General features: G+C 42.6%; 1 protein-coding gene across 1 annotated transcript in view; it reads left to right on the plus strand.

The window, feature by feature from the left end:
* Positions 1-1,767: 1,767 nt before the first annotated feature.
* The window catches only part of LOC123245821 (cytochrome P450 4B1-like), a 29,286-nt gene continuing 5,120 nt past the window's right edge, over positions 1,768-25,933 (plus strand). The window contains exons 1-7 of the mRNA XM_044674818.1: positions 1,768-1,959; positions 19,063-19,204; positions 19,508-19,552; positions 19,964-20,091; positions 23,199-23,323; positions 23,602-23,753; positions 25,043-25,146. Of these exons, the coding sequence (XP_044530753.1) occupies positions 1,768-1,959; positions 19,063-19,204; positions 19,508-19,552; positions 19,964-20,091; positions 23,199-23,323; positions 23,602-23,753; positions 25,043-25,146 (888 nt within the window). The remainder of the gene's footprint in view (positions 1,960-19,062; positions 19,205-19,507; positions 19,553-19,963; positions 20,092-23,198; positions 23,324-23,601; positions 23,754-25,042; positions 25,147-25,933) is intronic.

Raw genomic sequence — 25,933 nt, forward strand, 5'->3', positions numbered from 1 at the left:
AAGGTTTAATTTCCCAAATATATGAGAAACTAAGTCAAATTTACAAAGAAATCAAGCCATTCCCCAATCCACAAAAGGTTAAGGGACATGAATAGGTAGTTTTCACATGAAGTAATTAAAACTATCAATAAGCATGTAAAAAGGTATACTAAATCCCTCCTGATTAGAGAAAAGCAAATTTAAACAACTCTGAGGTACCACTTCACACCTAGCAGATTGGCCAACGAGGCAGCAAAGGAAAGTGATAAATGTTGGAGGGGATGTGGCAAAATTGGGACACTAATACAATGCTAGTGGGGTTGTGAATTGGTCCAATCATTCTGGAGGGCAATTTGGAATTATACCCAAAGGGCTTTAAAAGACTGCCTGCCATACAACTGCTGGGTTTATACCCCAAAGAGATCATAGGGGAAAAGACTTGTACAAAAATATTTATGGCTGGGGCAGCTGGGTAGCTCAGTGGAGTGAGAGTCAGGCCTAGAGACAGGAGGTCCTAGGTTCAAATCTGGGCTCAGCCACTTCCCAGCTGTGTGACCCTGGGCAAGTCACTTGACCCCCATTGCCCACCCTTACCACTCTGCCACCTATGAGACAATACACCGAAGTACAAGGGTCTAAAAAAAATATTTATGGCTGCACTCTTTGTGGTGGCAAAAAATTGGAAAATGGGGGGATGCCCTTCGATTAGGGAATGATTAAACAAATTGTGGTATCTGCTGGTGATGGAATACTATTGTGCTCAAAGGAATAATGAACTGGAGGAATTCCATGTGAACTGGAAAGACCTCCAGGAATTGATGTAGAGTGAAAGGAGGGCCTTATACAGAGAGACTATACATTGTAGCATAATAGAATATAACTGATTTCTCTACCAGCAGCAATGCAATGACCCAGGACAATCCAGAGAAACTTAGGAGAAAGAACACTATCCACATCCAGAGAAAGAACTGTGGGAACAGAAATGCAAAAGAAAAACATAGGATTGATCATGCAATTTAAGGGGATATGATGAGGGTTTTGATGTTAAAGGATTGCTCTACTGCAAATATAAATAACATGGAAATCGGTTTTGAACAATGATACATGTCTAATCCAAATAATTAGTTTGTCAGCTCTGGGAGGGGGAAGGAAAGAGGGATGGGAAAAATCATGAGTGATGTAACCATAGAAAAATATTCTAAATAATTTTTTTAAATTTTTTAAACTCATGGCTCCAATATTGCTCATGACAAAATGTAGATTCCTTAGTTTGACAATAATAATAATAATAATAATAATAGGAATCCTGGCATTTATGTAGTGTCTTAAGGTTTACAAAGTTTTTATTTATGGGGTAAATTTTAAAGTTACTTTTAGAAAAGATGGAAGATGACAGAAATATCTACATACATGTATGCATACCTTTGTATATGTGCATATACATATATTGTATATGTGTATTATATAGACATATATGTATGGCTGTTTATATTTTGAAATATATGAAAATACATTGCATGGTATCATTAAGAGACCACCCACTCTCTCTCATGATATTAGAATTCTAAAAATTTTCAGAGACAGCAGAATGAAATTCTCCCTAATATAGTCCCACAGGTCCCACAGGTGCCCCTCCCTTCTCTGGGTACCCAGCTTATGTTTAAGCTTTCTTCCTGGAGTGTGACTTAGGCAGGAGTTGGCCCAGTGCCCAAATCTGGTATATAAGGGAGGGAAGCTTGTTCAGGCAGTGACACTGTTAGGGATTGGATCAGAGCTCCTCAACCATCCATGGTGCTCTCATGGCTCTCTTCATGGCTCCCTGTGAGCTTCCCCAAGTTGTGGTTGTGGTCAGCTGCCCTGGTCCTGGCTCTGGGCATTCTCCAATTGACTCGGCTATTGGCCAGGAGGCAGAAATTGCTCCAAGCCCTGGACAGCTTCCCTGGGCCACCCAACCATTGGCTCTTTGGGCATGCTAAAGAGGTAAGTTTGGGTCCCTAGCCAGGGGTAGGGGCAGGGGGAGTGGAAGAGAAGGAAGAGGAGAGTTTGAAGAGAAGTGACAATGAAGATGAAAGAGGTTGTTAATGAAAGAAAGAGGCCACTCTTCTTCTGGTTTTGGAGTAGACAAGGAGGCAATACAGTGTCACTGGGTAGGACAGCAGAAAGACACAGGAGAGATGGAGAAGTTGAGGAGAGATGGATAGAGTGTGATATAGAATTGCTGAATCTTGGATCTGGAAAAGGAGTTCAGAGGTAATTTAATTTGGCCTAAGGCAGAGTCTTCTTTCTGACAACCTCAGCAAGTGATTAAGCAATTTCCTCTGAAAACTCTTAGCTAACCCCATGAAGCTAAAGATGTTCTCAGCACATCTGGATATCTCTGTCATTAGGAAAAAAATTTGAAGTTGCTCTCTTCCATTTCCACACATTTGTTCCTAGTTCTTCATTCAATCTGAGATAAGGAAAGAGGGAAAACTGAGAAAGAAAAAAGGGGAGGTAGAGGGAAATGGAAGGGGAGAGAGAGCTAAAGGAAGAGAAGGGGTAGAAATAAGGAGTGTAATAGACCCACTACCCATTGATTCTTTAGTCATGTCAAAAGAGAAAGGAAAAGGATAGGATGAGGAAGAGGCAGAAAGGGAGAAGAAAGAAAAGGAATAATGGAGGGACACAGGGAAAAAATAATCCTGAGCAAGACATGAAGAAAGAGGAAGAGGAGGAGGAAGTGGAAAAGGAAAAGGAGGAAGAAGGAGAGGGAGGGGGGGGCAAAAATAAAGAAGAGGACAAGAGAATTGAGGGCATACTTCAACTAATCTTCCCTTCCTCTAAGTTGCCCAAGGACTCTCCCCTTAGAATAACTTCATTCCACTTCCTTTTCTCTATTGTTTTTCCCCCTTCTTATACCCTTCTGTCCTATAATAGAGCTCAAAAGTTGCTCCCCTAGGAAACCTTCCCTGGTAAAGAGCCTAGAATTATAACCAGGGAGTAATCTTTGCTATATGTTAGGTTGACACCTTCGTTTCACAAATGAAGGAAGTAGTTAGAGGTTTAAGTGATTTGCCCAGGGTCATAGTGGTGGTAAATAGCAGGGCTCAGACTGAAGGCATGTCCTTTGATTCTCAATCTAATTACCTTCCACCGCATATAACGGATTTTTCCTTCCAGTTCTGGTCATTCTTTTAGGACCACTTACCCAGTGAACTCAATTTACACTTGATTACTTTACATGTATCTGCTGCTTAATGATAGAGATCGATGTTCTCTATCTGTGTGTGCACATATGCCCTCAGCCTGGGTAAAGACATAAAATCATTTTGAAGTGTAGGGGATGAGCTGGAAAACAATATTAATACTTAGGGTTCTTAATCTGTTTAACGCAAGAAAGTGTTTTCTTGTTTTGGAAGTGAGTAGGAAATGGAAGAAGAGTCAGGGTATGGCATGCTGGTAAATATTCAATAACTGGATCTCTGAGAAAAATTTATACTTTTAATTTTAACGTGAACATTTTCTCTGTTACATTCTTAAGTCTAGACAACAAAAAAGCAATAAATCAACCCCTAATTTTTAAAATTATCACACAAAACATATTTCTATATTAATCATTTTTGTAAGTGAATGATCTTATAAAACCGAAACCCTAAAACATACTCAAATAAACAAATGATAAATCATATACTTCCATCTGCATTCTTACTTCAATAGTTCTTTCTCTGGAGCTATATAGCATTCTTTTTCATAAGTCCCTCAGAATTGTTCTGGATCATTGTATTGCTGTTAGTAGCAAAGTCTATTGTATTTGATTGTTCCACAATATTGCTGTTACTATGTACAATGCTTTTCTGATTCTGCTTATTTCACTCTGTGTCAGTTCATGTAGGTCTTTATATCTCTTTCTGAAATCATCCTATTCATCATTCCTTATATCACCATCATATACCACAATTTTTTCAGCCATTCCCCAATTGAGGAATACCCCTTTAGTATCTAATTCTTTGCTAGCACAAATAGCTATTCATATTTTTTATAAAAGTAGGTCCTTCCTCTGCCCCTTTTTAAAAATTCTTTGGGATACAGACATAGTAGTGGTATTACTGGACCAAAAGGTATGCATTCTTTTATAGCCCCTTGGGAACAATTCCAAATTGCCCTCCAGAGTGGTTGGATCAATTCACAACTCCACCAACAATGCAGTAGTGTCCCAATTTTGCCACATTCCCTCCAATATTTGTGATTTTCTTTTATTGTCATATTAGCCAATCTGATAAATGTGAGGTGGTACATCAGAGTTGTCAAACTCTAATTTGTAGTATTAAGGTGATATTCAAAGTGTAAATGATCACCCTGAAAAATTAACAGTTGTTTCTCCCCAGTTAATACAAGCCAGTCTCAGAACATCATTCATTCAGGGGTACAGTTGTTGAGGATATAACTTTAAGGCATTTATTACAATTTATGAAGTTCCTTCACATTTGTTATTTCATCACCGATACCATAACTCCAAGATAATTGTCCCTTCTCTTGTCCTATGCTGGCACAATTTATTTTTTATATAAAATTGTGAGGCCTGACCGTCTTTACTCTAAGCTTCCTACCATCTGCAAATTTAATAAGCATGCTATCTATAACTTTATTCAAGTCACTGATAAAAATTTCAAGACTATTATATCACCAAGAGTGTTCAATAGAGATCTTCTTCTTGATTGACAATCTTTAAGTCCATTTCTTGAACCAGTTCAAGATCCACCTAACATCTAGTCCACATTTCTTCATATTCACAAAGAAGAGATTTGGTCAAATGCCTTATTAAAGTCCAGGTACATGTGGCTCTACCATTCCTTGTATTTATGTGTTATGTTACTGCCCAAAAAAAGGATGCTCTTGTTGAAGTCATGCTCACTCCTCATGAGCACCTATTCTCCTTCTATGTGTTAAATATCTCTCCCTCAAGAATTGTGCCAGGAATTAAAGGTCATGATCTGACAATTCCATCTTCTCCTCTTGGAAAATGTATGCAGTTCCACCCATTAATCCAGCAGGATTTCCGCCCTTCTCTATGACTTCTCAAAGATGCTGGATAGTCATTCAGCACTAAATTTGGTGTCAAGAAACTTAATAATATCTAGTATTCCCATAGGGCTTTATGATTTGTGAAGCATTTTACAAATATTATCTAACTGGATCCTCACAAAAATCTTGTGAGATGAATGCTGCTTTTATCCCTATATCACAGATGTGAAGAAATTGAGACAGATGGAGGTAAAGTGACTTGGCAAAGGTCATGCAACTAATGCATATATGAAACTGGCTTTGAACTTAGATCTTCCTGACTCCAAGTCTAAGGCCACACCCACAGTACCATCTAGCATCCTAGTGTGTTCAGATCCAAGCACTAACCAATCATGTAATCCAAGGGAAGTCACTTTATTCTTCTGAGTTTTTTCTTGTTTAAAAAGTGTGGAGGTAGGGGGCAACTAGATGATTTCAGTGGATTGAGAACCAGACCTAGAGATAAGTGATCCTGGGTTCAAATCTGTACTCAGATGCTTCCTAGCTGTGTAAACCCGGGCAAGTTGCTTAAGCCCCATTGCTAAGCCCTTTCAGCTCTTCTGTCTTGGAACTTATACACAGTGCTGATTCTAAGACAGAAGGTAAGAGTATTTTTTTAATGGTATGCAGTAACCCTTACATCATGTTAAGGTTAACAGAATCCCCTGACTCATATAAATATTTAATATATACGTATGTATTTATGTATATAAAAATTCTCATTGGAACCTCACAACAACCTTGTAAGATAGGAGCTAGCACTAGTATTAGCTTCATTTTACATATGAGGAAACCAAACTCAGAGACACTGAATGACTTGCTCATATTGACTCAACTAGTTAGTGTCTTCCTGACTCTAAAGCCAGCACATCTTCTACCGTGCCATGCTTCCTTATTAAAAAACAAACAAAGGGGAAAGTAAAAGCAAGAATCATGTAATCATGGAAATTTTTTCTAAAAAAATAAAATCTTTAAACCAAAAAAAAACAAACAAACAAGCATAAAAACCAAGACATACTATATTTCACTTTATTTTTTTCACTCTTCTTTGAATTCCCTTTCTCAAAATTACTAATATGGAAAGATGTTTCACACCATTACTCATGTAAAATCTAAATCGGATTGTTTGCCATCTCAGGAAGGAGGGAAGGGAGGGGAGAAGGGAGGGGAAGAATTTGACTCAAACTTATAAAAACATTAAGGTTAAAAAGTTGTTCTTTTTTATGTAACTGAGAGAAAAATATATTTTTTAAAAAGAAAAACACAGTCATAGTGATAGGGTCATTATCCTTCTCACAGTAAGGGAAGCTGTTTGTAAACCTTAGCATGTTAAAGGAATAAGAATCATCAATCATTACTATTATCACCCAGTTGTAGAGTGTGTTTAGTCCTGAATTAAATCCACTGAGAATACTAACATGTACTCTTACTATCTCCTTTCTTATCATAAGCTTCACTTCCCAGTTAACCATTGTAGTTCTGTATTTTTCATTTTCCTTAGCAGAGAAAATTTAATAAAAATAAAAACTGATTATTCATGCCTTCTCTCTGTCATCTATTATTATTCTCCCATTTACTGATCAGTGTATCTCTTCTCCTTTTAATCTCTCTCTTCCTCCAATTTAAGTAAAGAAAAATATCTTTTTATTATCTTTAGCATTTTCTCCTTGCCTTAGCTCTTTCTAAGTTTTAGAGCAAATCTGCCATGTGCACATGAATTAGAACTATATGTTCTAATTGACTATCCAGTGCCTGCTGTTGCTTCCATCTTCTAGATATATCCCTTTAAAAATCAGAGCTCTCAAATCAATTGCTGCAGAATTGTGTACCTTAGTGTATCCCATTATCCTTGAGCTATCTTCTCTTTAGTAGACATTTTTATTTGAGAGTTGGGAAAATTATCCTTCTCTAAAGTAAGAATAGTAAGATTACTTGGCTAGAAATGGACAGAGGTGGAGGACCCATGTCACTCTACTCTATAGCCACTCTCTACTCCCTCAGTGAGTTGCACAATGCCTGGCACATCATAAATATCCATTGATTGATACCACACAATTTCCCCATGTGTCTAGAATGAGAGAAGTTTGGTGTTGTAGAGAGAGCAATGAACTTAGAACCAGAAGGCCTGGACTGAATTCTGCCTCTTATACTCACAGTATAATAATGGGCAAGTGATTTCACTTCTTCTCTGATCACCTCCCCTCAATGGAGCAAAGTCAAGGACTGGAAAGCAAGGCAAAAAAAGAAGCACTTATTAAACACTTAGTATTTGCTAGGCACTATTCTCAGTGCTGAGGACAGAGAAAAAAGAAAGATAGCCTCTTCCCTCAAGGACCTTACATTCTAGTGAAGAAAAATTACACACAAAATGGAGCTGAAAGGGGGGTGGATAACAGATAGAGGAGGGTCTTGTATGGGGCATGATATTGATGTTCAGAAAGTTGTAAGCAGAACCAGGGGGAATAAAAATTGGCTGGCCTGGGCTCCTCTCTAAAATTGAAGCCCTAGAAAGAACTCACCAATGAAAGAAAGGAGTCAGAGTGGCAGGTAGATATTTTAGGGTGAGAAGGTCTCTCAGACCAAAGGATATTCCAGAGTGAGGAGGTCCTAGGTGCTCAAAAAAGTTCTAGGATGAGATGTTAGCAAAGTCTGGAAGGATGTATCATTAAAAATATATTAGAGGGCAGCTGGGTAGCTCAGTGGAGTGAGAGTCAGGCCTAGAGACAGGAGGTCCTAGGTTCAAACCCGGCCTCAGCCACTTCCCAGCTGTGTGACCCTGGGCAAGTCACTTGACCCCCATTGCCCACCCTTACCAATCTTCCACCTATGAGACAATACACCGAAGTACAAGGGTTAAAATATATATTAGTACTCACAGTGACTAAATTGCTTACTGAGGAGAAATTGAAAATTCATGGAGAATGAAAGGAGTACCTCAGGATTTGAGTACAACAAATATTGTCCTGATTTTTTTAAAAGGGAGTCTACAAACTAGAGCCTAGGAAGATGGATTGAATTCCTGACAAAATACAGTATCTTGTCTATATAGTCGTGGGTGTGTTGTCTCCCCCATTAGACTATAAGCTCCTTGAAGGCAGTCTGTCTTTTGCTTTTCTTTGTATCCCTAGCATTTAGCAAAATGGCTGGCACGTGATAGAAGATTAATAATTGCCAGTTGATTGATTGACAACTATAGTCAACAATGTGATATGGCAGCCCCGAAAGTCAATATGATCTTAGGTTGCATTGAAATGCATTGGATCAAGAATAAGAGGTGATAGGCCATCCTTACTTGGGTAAGATCAAGTTTAGAGCCTTTTGTTCAGTTCTGGGGGCCATATTGTAAGAAGGCCCTTAGCAATATGAGAAGTGGGGAGGGGGGAGGGTAACCAGGATGAGGAAGTGCTTGGAATCCATCCTATATGCAGATTGGTTAAAAGGAATTAGAATGTTTAGCCTGGGGAAGAGATTTAGTGCTGTAAAGAATTAAAATAAGGGTTTGACTAAATATATGAGAATTCTAAGATAATCTCGTGGTCACTGATTTAAAATATTAGAGCTCAAGTCAAAACATGACTTTCAGAATTTTTATTTACAAAGAAGTAGAAAGAGTGAAAATGGAAAGGATAGCTAAAGAAACAAATATTAACAAGCCTACTAGCCTTTCTCTGGTGAAGTGGGGCTCAGCCCCAAAGGGGTTTCCCCACATCTGGTGTTGTCTTCAGCTAAAAGTTCCACCAGTGCAGCCTTCTCCAAAGCCAAGGCAGGAATCTCCAGAATCAATCTCTCCAAAAGTCAGGAAGGGAAGGCCAGCTACTCACTCACCCAAGATGAAGTCCAAAGGAGAATATTCAGGAGCAGTCTTAGCAGAAGCGCCTCCAAGAGCCAAGTCCAAGAGCCAAGATCCCAAGTCAAAGCCGAGGTCCAAGTCATAGCCCCAAGCTGCAGTTCCAGTCCAAGGTCATCCAAGCTGAAGACCCCCAGCAGAAGACTTTCAGGACTTTTTATAGTCACTTCCTGTCCCTTCTTCACAGGCCTCTTCCGAGAGGCCAATCACAGCTTCCAAATTGCCTAGCACTGCCCCAGAGATTGTGCTGTGGGATCCATACCTCATCCTCTGAAGGTGTCAATTCTTATCAAAGGATTTACAAGTTCCTGATTGAGTGGGTTAAAAAGGTGAAGCTCTCCAAGTATAGAGAACCAGCTCTATATTTCTGGGGGTTCTGAGTGGCATTTTGTGGCGTCGGATGAAATGAGAACAGTCAGACTAAATGTTTAGCTCATAACTACTCTAACTTGCCATGGAATCTTGAGTTTAATATATACTGGCTTCACACAAAGAGCACAGAGAAAGAATAACAGTTGTGAAGGGGTTACAAATTATACAAAAACCCATTAAAGTCTAAAAAGTAGAGAGATAGTTCCAGGGTCAAAGGCCAAATTCCAACCACTGATTAGTAGGAGGTTAATTCTGGAAGCAGAAATATATTTCATAGAGATCCTAAATAAATTGAGTCCTGTACTCTTGATTTACAGGATTGCACCTGGTCAGATAAAGTCTTGTCTAGCTTTGTCTGTTTCCAGCCTTGATTGTCTAAGTAATATATTTTTTAGAGTTCAGGCTTCTTAATTATCAAGGAGAGAAATTGTTAGCTCTGTACCTTCTGGTTTGCTAGGAACTTAAAGCTTTTCAATAAGTCTATAATGTTTTTCCAATAAGAAAAGGTATAGATCATAAAAGGTGTCAAAAAGATTATCTATTTGAGACTCTGTTTCTCTTATTGGACTCCCACATCCAAGTAAGTGACTTGTGAACTCTCTTACTTGATAACAAAGTGTTAAATAGGGGTTAAGTAAGTATTAACTCAAAATAGACAAAATAAAGAATTCCCTTTCCCAGTGAGGACATGTTGGCTATGTTCAAGTATTTGAAAAGTTGAAAAGTTGTCCTGCTGAATGAATTAATGAATGAATGAAAAGCATTCATTAACAGATTATTGGGGCATTGAGGCAACTCAGTGGATAGAAATCCAGGCCTGGAGAGATTAGGTTCTGGGTTCAAATCTAACCTCAAACACTTCCTATCTGTGTGGCCCTGGGAAGCTCTCTTAACTCAAGTTGCCTAGCCCTTCCACTTTTCTACCCTGAAAAAAAATCAATACTTAATATTAATTCTAAGAAATAAAGTAAGAGGGGTGGGGAGGGAGGGAGAGAGCATTTATATGCCAGGCACTATGCTAGGGACTAAAGATACAAAATTAAAAGGGAGATAACATTGCCCTCAAAGAGCTTACATTTTAATAATGAGAGACAATACCTATAAGTGAGTGGTGGCCAAGAAAGGGAATTTTGTCCGGAAAGTCACAGGGATTGTGAATGGAGTTGCAAGGCAATTCATTGAAACATCCTTTCCAGGAGACATGGTGTTAATTAATATTCCTGGAAATAGAAAAGGTGTTGGACCCAAATTTTAATATCTGACCCAGGTTCAGTTGTGGTCGGAGAAATAACACTAATAATGCAATACGCAAGAAGAGCCTCATTTATTTACTAGCAATAATGCTAGGATCAGTAGGCAGAGAGGCTTGCCTGACTGACCCCTTGGTTTCCTTAACCAAGGGCTTTTATAGAGTTTCTAGAGAAGGGGGTTGGAACATACATCATCAAGGGGGATGTTAGGGTCAGGGGGTCAGGAAGCATCTGGTAACCATCCATCAAGGAGGTGTTAGTGTCAGGGGTCAGGAAGCATCTGACAACCATCCATCAAGGGGTTTTCAGGGTCAGGGGTCAGGAAGCATTTGGCAAATATCCATCAAGGGGGGAGATAAGGAAGATAGTTATGTGCTGGGAACTATTTGGAGCTGGAGGTTATTTTTAGGCCTATCATGGGGGAGATAAGGAAGACAGTTATGTGCTGGGAAACATTTGGGGCTGGGGGGTTTCAGGAGACTGAACAAGGTGGGGGCCAGGAAGCAGCTTGCCCAGGACACTTAGAAACAGACTTAGGAGGCAGCTTACTGAACGGGCTGTCAGGCTAAATTTTAGGCCCAACAAAGGAAACTGTATTGGCAGCGGGAGATTGAAGAAGAGATGAAGGGCAGCATGCTAAGATGGTCTAGATATGGAGAACTCTCACCAATTAGGCCCCTAGGTTCTACAAGGCAATAATATTAATACTTTCAAGATTGGTTTTTCCATATTGGAAATTATTCTTGTGGCTTGCCTCAGTTCCTTAGAATTATAAGTCCTTGTGTAGTATCAGTCTCAGGGCTCAATCTCTGTCCATAGCTGGACCTCAACCTATGACCAGGTATGGGACTCAACCTCTGTCTAGAGTTAGGGTTCATACTGCAACTCTGATTTTATCATTTTAGACCAGTCAGCTGCTCTAAGCCTTTATTTAAAATCATAGGTTAAGTAAGAGTTCAGAATGCAGAAGAATTCCGTCTTTTCTCCTGAGATCTTCCAAATGGGAGTGGAGGCAGTTGGCAATAAATCTTTCCAAACTAGAAAGACAGGTTCTCAATCAGGCAAGAAAGCTGACCCCCTAGAACTGAGGCAAATACACCACCTTCCCCCTCCCCTTGGTTGACATCCCCCACCCCAATTACTCCCACCTCCACTGCCAGATCTCTCCACTGCCAGATTTCTCGGTACCCTGAATTCTTCCAGGGTATACCATGTGACTTCAAGCTCACTGAAAGCAGGGTGTAGGTCTTCTCTGCCTGTTTTCCCCATATTGGGGGAATATCACTGGGGACAGGACCTAGGACTATGCTTCTCCTCTCCCAAGGGAACTTGGATCTAATGCAACACATTATTCAATGAGAAGAGGGAAGTGTTATAATAAAATACTAGATGTAGATGATGTTGTAGGAGAGGGAGACGATGATATGACACCTCCCTCCTTTATAATAGTGCCCAGGCAGGATCCTGTAGGTCAAAGGATGATATCCCTTCAGGTCCCGCCTGGGGTTGTTGATATTGTATAACGGGCTCTTTAGCTTGGTAACGGTTTGTCTCTGACTTCGTATCTCCCTTCCCAGAGAAGCTAGGAAATAACCAATCCAGGAAGGTACTTTAAAAGGCTTTGACTGTATTTAAACAAAGATGGGGTAATGGGATGGGATAGAAGTATTGGGAAACTCTAATTAATTTGGTAATGATAAACCCTTAAAATGTAGGCAAGTAATGAATCAGGATGGTTAGCTTTTCTCTGGTCCAGCCTGGCCACAGCCACACCAGAGTAGGCAAACTGCTGCTTCATGTTCAGCTTCTTCTTTGCTAGATGATATGCCTAATCAGTCATTGGATATCCACCCTTTCCACCCTCTTCTTCTTCTCCTGCCCACTTCCTGGATCCCTCCTGGGCCCTGGGAAACCTAGATAACTAAGATGATTGACTTCCTAATATCTAGGGGCAGTAGAATCAGAGATGAAAGTCTGGGTACTGGTTGATGATGTTAACAGGAACAAACAGGAGGATCTCGCAAGGCTGAGCCCGCAAGTCTCAAACCTCAAAAGACCAGGATCCACAGATCTCAGGTCTCAGGGGAAAAAAAGACCCCCTGCCAGGGCTGCCAGTGTGTTTTATACCCCCTGGGCCAACTGCTCTCTCCCCTGTTCTCACAGCCCCCTGGGAACATTCCGATATCCAACGGATCCACCTGTCAATCAACAGTATGGATTCCTGGCTCCCTGAGATTCAATATAACAGAAGATAGCCTTCCCCACCATCCTCTCTCCCATCTTGATATACCTGTATTTTTATAAGACCTTCCTGGAAAACAACAACATCCTGACTTTGTGATCAAGGGAAGAGAGAAGGAATTAGGAAGAGGCAGAGATGTTCGATTGAAAGTATAGCCAATCTGTCAGAGTTCTTAAAGATCACTTCCAACTATTCAGTTCTGTGATTCCATGAATCTCCAGCCTAAGCCTGAAACATGGCCCAAGTCCCAGACTAACCAGGCCCTGGCTCCCAAAATGCTAATCCTGATACCAGATGGAGTTGGAAAAGCCTTCTCTCCATCTTTCCCCCCATCTATAGATCAAGGACTATCAAGTGTCTCCTCAGCCAAAATCCCCAAATCTTCCCAACTAGGTCCTAGTTCCAAAGCCTGAGCTACTTTGCTCCACGCATCATGGTAACTCTACACAAAAGCTTAACCAAATTCTTTCTCCCTGACCTTCCTTGTGCCTGCCTTGATCAAATACAGGAGGCAATTAAGGGTTTAAACTTTAAAGGAATGCTTTAGCAAACACAGATGGTGTCATTACCTCACTCAGAGGCAAGGCATTATCTCACACACACATGCAACTCATTCTGGTTTTCTGAGTTTATGTAACAAGTGTACAGACACAGCAAAGATCCAGCTTTCATGTCTCCTACAATACACTGGTAAGGGTGGGTTGGGCTAAATCCAACCAGAATCACAGAACATCACACCAGAGAATACAGAGTCCAACCTCATCTAAAACGAGAAGCCACTGAGTCAATCAATCAACAAATATTTATTGAAAGATTTTCTATGTGCCAAGAACTGTGCTAAGTTCTGGGGATATGAAGAAAAGCAAAAGGCAATCCCTGCCCTCAAAGAGCTTATAGTCTAAAGGGGGAGGTATCGTGCAAACAGCCACGTACCCACAAGATGGAGCTATGTTGGAGATATTCAACAGAGGGAAAACACTAATATTAAGGGGGATCAGAAAGGCTTCCTGTAGAAGGCAGGATTGTAGATGGGATTTGAAGGAAGCCAGAGAAGCCAGGAGGCAGAAAGGAGGGAAGAGACAATTCTAAGCATGGTAGATAACCAGTGAACATTCCCCAAATCAGGAAATTAAAAGCCTTGTGTGTAGAACAGCAAAGAGGCCAATATTTCTGGATCTGAAAGTTTGTAAGGGTGTGAGGTGTTGTTTCAAGAATTTTCAGGATCCTTGCTAGCTACTGCCCAAATAAACCAGTACAGGAGACAGACAGACAGGTAAGCTATAGTTTATTTATTCTCTCAAGAGTGTGGCACACACCCATAAGTAGGTAGTGGTCATGTATGTCTCACAACTCTACAGATGGCATATATATTATATATATACACATATATAATCTATAATACAGTAAATGTACAGCTATGTTATAGATCTATATGTAGATGAGAGAAAGGTAGGGTGGGGAGGAGGGAGGGAGGGAGGGAAGTAGAGAAAGATTCTCTCCTCCTGAGTGACATGACCAGAATCCAAACTTGATTCTCAGGTCCATAGGGACTAAAAGTCAGGGGAAGAGGTAGAAAGATAAAGAGAAGCAGAGACAGATCATAGACAGAGGAAGACTGAGAGCAAGGAAGAGGTGGGGAAGAATAGAGGGAGAGAGAGGGGAAGGAGAAGGAGGGGAGAGAGAGAGAGAGAAGGAGAGGGAGAGAAAGGCCCCAGGACAAGCTTTGGGGAACACTCACAATTAAAGGACAGGACATGGATAATGATCCAACAAGTGTGTCTGAGAAGGAATGGTCAGATAGGAAGGAGAAGAACAAGAAGAAAATAGTATTACAAAAACCAAGAGAAGTGAGAATATCCGGAAGGAGAGATGTTGGAGAGAATTCAAGAAGAATGAGAACTGAAAAAAGACTATCAATTTTGGCAAATAATTATGAGATGATTTGTGATGAACATATAATAGCTTCACAAAATCTCAGAGTTGATAGGGCCCCTTGAGACTTTTGGTAAACCCACACATGAAGATTATGCTCTAATAACTCCCTAGGAGTATTCAATCCCACTTTTGTCAGAAAATCCTTCCCAAATCTTGACAGAGAGAATGGGCAAAAAGATGGAGAATGAAAGGTGTGTTCTCAAATATGGCCAATGTGTTGTTTGGTTTCCCTGAACTGTACATATTTGTTTTAAGGAAGACTTCCACTGGGAAAGGAGGGGAGGTTAATGAATATGACAAATATTCAAAAAAGGTATGGCCAAAATATTTTTTTTTAATTTACAGAGGAAGCCAGAATGAATGCCATAGTCCCTACTATTGGGGAGGCTAAGGCTAGTGGGCCACTTGAGCTTGGAACTTCAGTGAAGCTAAAGCTTAAGTATAAGACCAATTTGAAGGCTCCCTGGGAGAAGGGGGTCAGCTATTACCCAAGAAGTGGAGAACTGGCCAAGGCCAGAAATGGAGATCAAGGTGTTGGTGCTGATTAGCAGAAGAGGGGTTTAAGCCATGAGTGACTGCTGGATTTCCAGCCTAGGTGAGACAGGAATACTCAGTCTTTCTCCCTCTTTACCTGTCTCTAACTCTCACTGTGTATGTGTCTTTGTCTTTCTCTCTCTGCATCTCTCTCTCCCTTTCTTCACCCGAGTGTGTGTATGTTTCCCCTCCCATCCCTTCTCTCCCTCTAAATACATAAGGGGATTAAAATGGAGATCTTTTTAAGTACCTTATGAAATTTTACATATATAAATAGTATCATGGATAGAGCACTAAGCCTAGAGTCAGGAAGACCTAAGCTCATATCTAGCTTCAGATACATCCTTGCTATGTAACCCTAGGCAAGTCACTTAACTTCTCTCAGTCTCAGTTTCTTCAGTTGTAAAATGGAGATAATAATATAGCCTCCCTCTCAAGACTATTGTGAGGGTTACTTGAGATGACATCTAAAGTTGTCAAACTTAAAGGATTAGATAAATTCTTTTTATCATTATATATAACTTTGCATATATACATAGATAGATATTGTGTATTCATATTTTTAGTGAAGCAGAGATACTGTGTACATCCTAACCATGATTTTTGCTGTGCATAGAGGGCCTTTCGGGGTCCCTAATTCCACACTGAGCCCACAGAGAGGGGACCTGGGAAGCCTTGCTCCTCCAAAGTTCCCCCACCCCCCACCAAACAGCCCACATTGCAACACCAACCTTTCTCTGACCTGGCGAAACTGTTAGCCATGAGATCCGAGTCCTCTCAGTCCAGAAGCCCTTGGCAACCCCATACAAAAGCTGACACCAGCTTCCTTCTCCCTGGCCTTTTTGAGGTTCTGGCAGATCTCCTCACTCCTGCCCCACCCCACCTTGTGCCTACTTTAGTCAAACACAGGAGAGTCACTTAAGGACTGAAAGGAATGTTTTAACAAACACAAAGCCAGACAAAAGAAGTATAAGATGAGAAAAAAATCCCCACTTTTCTGAGTATAGTTAACTAGTGAACAGTGTTTTCACCTTCCTTATTTTATTCGTCTTCTCCTCTTTTGTAAAAATCTTTTTTTTTTTAAGCTAGAACACTTCTCTCCTGGGCCAGAGCTGACAGCCTGGGAAAAGGACAGCTCCAGTCCTCCTGCTCTGCAGGATGATAGATTGTTAAAGGGTTCCTCCTTTCTTCTTACCCTTCCCAAACTTGGGTCTGACAACCTGCAGCTAGGCAGGAATGTCAGAAAGAGCCCAAACTCAGAAGATCTCAGAATGCCAAGGATTCCTCATGTCGCCAAATCATAGTCCTAACTCCGGTGGAGCACCATAACAATAGGGCAGCTATTTAAGCTCTCCAAACCTGTTTCTTCACCTAAAAACTGAGATAATAGATTTTTTTCAGGAAAGTACTCTATAAACCCTAAGCCACAATAGAAATTGGAGATGAGTTTTTTAGAATTAAGACAGGTTAAACAAAGTCCCAAAACACTCATACATTTTGGAGGCTTCATCACGGTCCATAAACAAGCCCTGATTCCATTAATAAACCAGATCCTGACTGCAGGTCCCAGAAAACTTTAGCTATTAAACTGGGCTATGAATCAATGTTATAAAAGTTTAGAAATAATTTTTATGGTCCCTCCTAACTCCCAGTTTCTCTATTCTCTGTTCTCTGATCAACAGCTTTTTTTTAAACCCTCACCTTCCATCTTGGAGTCAATACTGTGTATTGGCTCCAAGGCAGAAGAGTGGAAAGGGTAAGCAATGGGGGTCAAGTGACTTGCCCAGGGTCACACAGCTGGGAAGTGTCTGAGGCCGGATTTGAACCTAGGACCTCCCATCTCTAGCCCTGACTCTCAATCCACTGAGCTACCCAGCTGTCCCCTCTGATCAACAGCTTTTGCAGTCCCTGTTCTCAGCTCCCTCTCAGCTACTTGAGTCAGCATTGCTGACTCATTTTTAAGGTTGGAGATCTGAGTTGGTTTATAGACAACAAAGAAAGGACCACTAGATAAGAATGGAACAAAAACTGGAGAGTGGGAGTGATCATTGGGCCAACCTTGCAGAGGAGATAGAAAGAGAGAATGAGATGAAGAACACAAGGAGAGGGATTGCCCTTGGCACAGAGAAGGGCTACATCTTCCTTAGAGACTGGAGCAAAGGCTTAGAGTGGGAGCTGATGGTGAGAGGTTTGGGAGTAAATTTCTGAGTCCCAGCAAATGTTTTCTTGGTCCTTGTCAGATACACTTCCTCCATGGCAAAGAGTCCATCATTTCCATATTTTATTCTGGATTTCAAAATCCACCTGCCATTCCTTGACATCATGTTCTTATTAAGCTGATTCTCTCTCCCAATTTGTCCCTCTAACAAATAGTGATGGAAGCCACCGCCATGCCCCCTAATGTCTGGAGTTTTATGTCCCGAGATGTCATAATCCTTAACATGTGTTGTTAGACTTTTTATTATAGGATTAGCTGAACCCGCATGAATAATCACCAGTAAGGAGTCATGGTTTCAAGGTTTGGAAGCCCTGAATGGAGTTCTGTTATGCCTTTAATGCACTGGGCTCCAGAGGAGGAGAGTAGACCTTTCAGAGGGTATGGGGAGATCAGCAAGAAACTTTCTGGAATCCTCACCTCTTCTTCCTCGACCATTCCTGGATGCCCTCTCTTTTGATGTGACTTTGGAACCCACATTATTATTCTGGATAGCATAAAAAGAGAGTCTAAGAGACAGAAGGCATTCATATGCAGGTCTTGCCCCTCCTAGGATCCTTTAGAAAAACCTTCAAAGTTCAACTTATGGCCCGTGAAAGAGAGAAAAGCTCACTCACCTGGAGAGGATAGAATAAAGAACTTTGGCCTCATTATCACCCGCTCTAACTGCTGTTTACTAGCTTCAGACTATTATCCACTCTTGTTTTAATCTTTAAACCCTTACCTTCCATCTTAGAAGCAATACATGTATCAGTTCCAAGGCAGAAGAGTGGTAAGGGTTAGGCAACGTGACTTACCCAAGGTCAAACAACTAAGAAGTTTCTGAGGTCAGGATTGAACCCAGTTCTGACTCTCTGTCCACTGAGCCACTCAGCTGCCCCCATGCCATCTACTTAGGACCCTTCTCTATCAGCCCCTAGTCCTAGGTCCCAAACCCACTCCATCTCATTCTGCTTCTTACTTGAGCCTTCCTCACCTTGGATTTTGCCCTCTCTCAAAAGCAACCTATTCTAGCTTCTCTTTCCATTCACCCCTTATGAACTAAAAACGGTATTCATAGTATCAGGTCCCAGAACAATGTTTGGGAAAGCATTATTTCCATGATAGAAGATGAGGACAAGAAAACACTCTCCTACCTAATCTCCTTTATCTCTTCCCTTTCTCTTCCCTCATCTCCCCTTTTCTTTCTTCCTCAGATTTTCTTCTTTGATTCTTATCCTGCCTCTTCTGTTCAATATTCCTTCCTCTCCCTCTTCCAACACCACTTTTCCTCCCGATGTTTTCCTATCACTTTCCTCATCTCTCTTCTTCTCTTCTTTTCTACACTGGTTAAAAACTCTCCTCTCCCCTCTCTTTCTCCTTTCCTCCTTTCCCATCCCTTCTCCTTTTATTCTTCTCTTGCCTCCTTTTCTTCTCAACTTTCCCCCCTCATTCTTTCTTCCAACATCTCCACAATTTCTCCTACTATTTCTCACTCACCTCTCTCCTCTTCTTCATCTCTTATTCTACATGTCTTCCTCTCAGGAGGCTGAAAGGTCTGATATTGTCATCACATAGATGGACAATGGAATCCCTGTCCTTCCTTCTCCACTGTCCCACCATGGCTGTCACTGTTAACTTTTCCCTTATTATTCTTCCTACCAATCAGATTAAAGACGAAGGGGCCCTGGATAAGATGATATCATGGGCCAACACTTACCCCTCTGCCCATCCTTTGTGGTTTGGGAGATTTATTGGTTTTCTGAACATCTACGACCCTGACTACGCCAAGGCTGTATACAGCCGAGGAGGTGAGAAAGCTACTGATATCAGCCTAGTGGTTACTGTTTGTGTGGGGACGGGGAAGGGTGTTGTCACCGAAGGGGCAATGGGCAGCCTGATGGAATAACCAGAGAGTGAAATCAAATCTGGGAATCTTGGAGTGTGGCAGGGAGTGGGGACAAAGGGGAGGAGATCTATGAGGAAGCATTCTGAGAGGTCAAGGAGGGACCTTGTGCTGTAAGTCTTTGGTCCTGAGAGGGGGTGGGAAGATGCTCCCCTTTGTCAGCAGAGCTGGAGACCCTGCCTAATCTTGCATTTTCTTTTCCTTGAAGACCCTAAGGCCTGGGATATATATGGTTTCTTCATACCGTGGATTGGTAAGTGGGCCACTACACACAAACACACATAAACACATATACACTCAAACCTTCACGGCCCCTGTGGGCTGAAAGAAGGTAGGAAGGCTGGAAGGCTGAGAGCAAAAGGCCTCTCACTAGAGTCCCTCCTTGCCCATCACATAGCCAGGCTCTTAGTCCCTCTGAAACCCCCTCTGTGTAAACTCCCCTGAATCCCAGTTCCATGGTCACTCTTCAGCTGCCCCCCCTTTGATTACATTCCTTGAGGGTTGCTGAGTGATTGCCATTCATTCCTAGAGAACAACAGCAGGCCAGGTCCTGGGGGACTTGGTCCAGGCCTGGCAAGGGAGGAAAGGAAAGAGGGAAAAGGGTGCTGAGAAAAACTTCAGTACTGTCTAATTATATATGCCTATCTACCCATCCCCACTACAGGGAATGGGCTGCTGGTCCTGGAGGGACCCAAGTGGTTCCAACATAGGAAATTGCTCACACCTGCCTTCCACAATGAGGTCCTGAAGTCCTATGTGAGCCTGTTTGCAGAGTCTACCCATGATATGCTGGTAAGAGACTTTGCCCACGATCACTGCCCTGGTTATACTTCATCTCTCCAGAATGGGCAAAGTAGCCTCCTTCCTCGTGGCCTTCCTGGCCATCACCCAGGATGGGGCTCTGCCCCTAGACAGATACTGGATGAAGCCCTGCCCTTCTGCCCCTGAACCTGGATTTAAGCTTGGGTATTGTGAGGATTATTTAGTTATTATTTAGGAGACTTCACAGGAAGGGCTGGAGAATTCCACATGGAATGGGGAAGCAGGAAGTGTGCTCTTGCTCACTGAGAGGGACTCCATGGTGGTTTAGACAAGTTGCAGCTGATCCTGGGAGACCTCAGTTTACCAGAGATCCTGAAGGAAGACCGTCACTACTTGTGGGAGATTTTGGTAGAGACTATTAATCCCAACCTGAGTTGCAGGTTAACTTGGGCTGGATCAGCTCCCAGAATCTACCCACCTGGAAGAGTACAGCAGGTGGTCCTGGAGGAGCTGCAACATCACTGGAGTGAGGCTGGACTCTGCTGTGAGGATGCCCACTTCTGTCCTGCAATTCTCTGGGCCCTGCCTGGCTTAGGTCTCAGTTCAGTGTAGACAAGTCCCTCCCCTGCCCCTGTGGTTTGCCCTTAGTCTGGAAGTGTAGAAACCCCTATTCCCATCCCTTATCATAGTGTCCCTAATTAAAATTGTTAAAACTTTTGCCTTTTGCCTGCTGGTTCCATTGGCCCTTGCCTAGGTGGGGCAGCGTGACTGTTAGGGCCTAACTGCCATTTCTTTCAACAGTCATTCCCTTAGCAGTTAAATCCAGTCTCCCTACCTTGTTGGGTCCCTCCATCTGTCATTCCTGTCTCCCTCACACCCTCCTGGACCCACATTTGATATTCAAGTCTACTTCCCTGGTTATTCCCCATTAGAGTATTTAGGAACATGTAGGCTTAGAGACAAGGAAAGGCAGAGCTGAAATCCCTGGCAGAACCATCTTCTGTAGCCACTAGGATTCACATCAGCTTTGAGCTGTGCCTTGAATAGAGCATCTTTTAATGGCCCCGAGTTGGTGATACCTGGCCTCATGCCTCCATTGGAGGCTTGGGTCTGAGGAAGGAAACTGCTGGTGTTTCTGGTCCTACTCCTGCTCCATTGAGGAGAGAAGGGATTCTCTGAGAGGTTCTTCACCCTCTGCCCACAATATCTCCTTGTATCTCTCCTCTCCTTCTGGGGAGATCCAAAACTCTCATTGTAGGGAGGCAACCTTGCACTTTAGTCATACTCTAGGGTTAGCATCCCCTAGATGAGGGAGAGTGGAGGGTTTCTGTCTTGAATGACTGAAGCCATGACTTCCCCATGATTTCCTGTGGCTAAGAAGAAACCAACTGGCAGCAGGGAGGCCCCTTCTCTCCAAAGGACAGGAAAAGAAATTGGACTAGGATTTCATTGGTCTAGGGAACTCCCTGAGAAAGAAGATTTCTCTACTAATGCAGATTAATCACTCCTTTGCAAATTATAATCTCAGAGAATTGCCCAAAGCACCAAGAGGTTAAGTGACTTGCCCAGGGTCACACAGTGGGTAAATATCAGAAGCAAGACTTGAACTCAGGTCTTCCTGGCTCTAGGGATGAGCTCCCTATCCATTAGAACACACTGTTTCACTGCTATCTTCCAAACAATTTGCTATTGTGGAAAGAACAATGAGTGAGTCTGAAATAAGAGAATGTAAATTCATAGCATGTAATGCTATATCTCTCTCTCTGTGTCTCTGTCTCTCCCTCTCTCTGTCTCTCCCTGTCTCTCTCTCTTTGTGTCTCTGTCTCTGTCTGTCTGCCTCTCTGTTTCTCTCTCTGTCTGTCTCTGTCTGTCTCTGTCTGTCTCTGTCTCTCAATCTGTCTCTCTTCTTTATTGGGGAAATAAAGAATTTGGACCCAATGATCTCTTAAGTCCCTTCCAACTTTATGACTTGTGATTCTTGGGTCTTTCCCACTTGCTATCTGTAATAAGGAACTTCTGGGGGGAAATGGAGGATATATTGAGTGGCAGGAGTGGCAGTTGAAGACCTTGGAATGTGCCCAGGGTGGTGTGAGCCAGGGCCAGAAGACAGTTGCAAAACCACCCTATAAATCCCCAGGGACAACAGCACACAGAGTCTCATTTTTGAGAATTCCTGGGAGGAGGGTGGATTGAAGGGAGGGGAGGCCCTAAACCTGCAATCCAGCATCCATATCTGGGTGCCACAGGAAATCAATTACCTGCTATTAATAGAGCTGAGAGAGACAACACCAGAACCAACAAGAAGAATATCACTAACCTTCCTTATCCTTTGGCTAGTGCCACAGCCTGGCTAAACCGGGGATTGAGAGAGGGAGAAGAAAGCTCCAGCCTATTAGCAAATCCATCATCCATTTGATTTAGATCACCTGTAGTCATTTAAATTTAGCTTAACATTCCCAATCCCCTTTATCCTATTTCCTTGTTCCTAACCCTTATAGACAGCAAACAAATCCTGTTGCAGTTCAATCAAAGAAGATTGTTGTTCCTTTCCTAATTAGTGAGTCATCTATAGCTGATTAGGGAAGGGATTTATATATAAACCACAGTCACAATAGCGTTTATCCAGCAAGCTTATCTATACCATCAAATCCAACCCCAAGCCAGGGCTAGAGGAGTTGTTAACTCTTATACAACTCCCGTTAGGTTTCTGATTTGGGCACTGTTGTAGAGGCCGAGGCCCTGGGGTTACTGACATATTGGGTAACCACCTGGCAAACACTTCACTCGCTGGCCCAGATTCATCCAGTGCCTGTGATTCCAGTGGCTACTTGGCAGACTCAGCCAACAGAGCCTGGTCAGGCCCAAGGCTATCCCTTATCCCTATTGTCCTAAAGTGATCAGGAGGGTCCCCACCTCACTGGATTCGCTTCCCATAAAGTCCTTTACAGCTGACCAAGAGCTCCTGAGGATGAGACTTGGGCCAGGTCAGTGTGGAGGGGTCAGTGGCTAAGTCGCATGCCTAGAAATAGCAGGCCTGGTGAAAGGCATTAGTGGCTTGGGAGAGCCAAGGAAAAGAGGGAAATGCCAAAGATCCACCTCCTTGTGAGCCTCTGAGTCTGATCCCTCCTCTCCACCAGGACAAATGGAAGAAGAAGGTTCGTGTGAATAAGTGCGTGGAGATCTTTAATGATGTGGGCTTCATGGCTCTGGACAGCCTGATGAAGTGCATCTTTGGGAAGACAAGCAGTGGCCAAACCCAGAGGTCAGAGCAGGGGCTTGGGGAAGCTCTCCTGATCTCTGGCCCTGTGGGATATGCACCTAAAGCTAGACAGTCACAGATCCACTGGAGGCCAACATCAGTGAGGACCAGAGCAGTCAGGGCAGAGGTTCCAAGAGAGGTAGAACTTTGAGCTGGGTCTCCTGTATAGTCCTGGGCCCTTATGGGTATTTGGTCCCAGAGGGAGGGGACAGAATGGCCATTATCACATTCCCCCAAATTCTCTATCCCCATTTCTCTTCCTCTCTTCCCTGACACTTCAGTGACACTGATTATTACCTGGCTATTGCTGACCTCACCCTGCTGATGCAAGAGCGAATCTATGCCTTCCAGTATCATAACGATTTCCTCTACTGGCTCACACCCCATGGACGTAACTTTCTGAGGGCCTGCAAGGTTGCCCATGATCACACAGGTAGGCATCCAGCCAAGGGCTGTCTCTCCTTCCTTGTTCTCCCTCTTCCTCCTCAATTCTATTTTCATGGAATCATGCCCAGAGAGCCAGGTGGCTAGCCAAGGATTCAGGGACACAGGCTGGAGTTTGTCCATCCACTATGTAGAGGAATCTCAAAACAAAACCTGACCGTGTTGTCCATATCCTTAGTTTCTTCTCCAGGCTCTCATTGTACGCCTAGTTTCTACTCATGAGTTAATATTTGGAACTTCAGTGTGAGACTTTCCATTTGAACCTGCTAATATTTACCTTCTTAGATCTGGCCTGTTTTTCTAACCTGTCAAGATTTTCTTGGATTATGTCAACATATCCACAGTAGTAGGTGAAGTTCAGAAATTCACACCTTCTGCAAATTTGACAATGATTCCAATTATGCCTTCATACAAATCTCTGATATGAAGGTTAAACAGCAGGGAGTCAGCCTCAGATCAATGAAGCACCCCACTGGAGACTTCCTGGGTGCTATAAACAAATTCCTGACTGGGTGTTTGTTGTGATCATTCAGCCAGTTTCTAATCCAGCCAATGAGAGCTCTCTACCTTGTCAACAGGGAAAGGATGAGATTTTGTAACATCCTGCTAAAATCTAAGTAAATAAAATCTGCAACACTTCCCTGGTTGGCCAAGGGGCCAATTCAGAAAAGAAAATTAACCTGCTTCTGCTGTAGCCAGGCTTATCCTGGGTGATTACAGCTGCCCTTTCTAAATGTTCACAAGCCAACCCTTTAATCATATATCCTACAGTGGGAGGCTAGGTCACTCAGGGGATTGAGAGCCAGGCTAGAGACAAGAGGTCTTGAGTTAAAATCTGATATCAGATACTTCCTGGCTGTGTGACTTTGGGCAAGGCACTTACCTCCCATTGCCTAGCCCTAACCACTCTTCTGCCTTGGAATCAATACACAGTATTGATTCTAAGACAGAAGGTAAGGGTGTTAAAACAGTAAGAATAAACCCTACAACTTTACAGGCAATCAAAGCCAAGTTCTCCTCAGTTTACATTTTACACACTCCATCTTCTTCCCTCATTTTAAAAATGCCAGGCCCTTTGCCTTTTTTTAGGCCAGTGACACATCTGAAGTTGTCCAAGTTTGGAGCCAAGTTTTCACCAGTTTTTGGTGGTCACAGACATTGGCTCTCTTGCCCTCAGTTTCTCTTCTATGAAATAAAAGTGGGGAGTTGGACTGTGTAGTCTATAAGATCAAGGCCTTCAAGTGTTAACATTTTGTGATTTATGATTGCCTGGAACAGACAGAGTGATTAGGGAAAGAAAAGCTGCCCTGAAGGGAGAGATGCTGGAGAAGACCCAGAAGAAGAGACATTTGGATTTCCTAGACATTCTCCTGGGAGTCAAGGTGAGTCGGGAGAAGGGCTGTGTAGAGGAAGGAGCCAAAATGGGCTCACGGGACTCTTCTTCATGCCAGATCTGAATCCTTTCCTCTCCAATGTTTCTGTCTCTGTCCTCAGGGCTTCACTGTGCCTCCAGCTTCCCACTGTCCCCCTCAGGCTCATTCTCCCTGGGCAGAAATCTCATCTCTAGATCTTTCCCTGCCTTCAAAGTCCTTAAACAAATAAGATTAAACAGCTTCCCATCACCTCATTGACTTTCTCTTAGCCTCCAGAAAGTTAAAAATAATTTTTTTAAATGAGAACTTCAGAACTAGAAGGGCCTTCAGGGGTCATTTCATCTGGTCCACTCTCCCCTCATTTCCTGTACAGTAATAGTTACTGCCATGGAGATAATGGTTCATTGATTCTCTGATGACTATTATTAAGCAGGACATAAAACAAAGAAGTAGGCTCACCAATGGGTCTTTGGCTAGGTGGCCTTGGGCCTTTTTGAGCCTCAGTTTTCCTATCTGTAAAAATAGGAAAAAACTGTGGAAATGTAAAATAAGGCTAAAAATGTTGACTGGAGTCTGATGGCAGAAAACCTTGGAGGCCAGTCAGTAGTACTTAAGGGCCTTAAAAGGGAGAGGGGTGGCATAGGGGGTCCACTGTGGAGTGTCATAGACAGTTCATACAAGGACATGGGAGGTGATAGGCCAGTCCCTTGCCTGGGGCAGTGGGGGCAGACCAGGACTAAGGTGGTGGTGGATCACTGGGTATGGGAGAGGAAGATGGCAGATACTGTAAAGGTGA

The sequence above is a fragment of the Gracilinanus agilis genome, chromosome 4 (genome assembly GCF_016433145.1).
Source record: "Gracilinanus agilis isolate LMUSP501 chromosome 4, AgileGrace, whole genome shotgun sequence".
NCBI lineage: Eukaryota > Metazoa > Chordata > Mammalia > Didelphimorphia > Didelphidae > Gracilinanus > Gracilinanus agilis.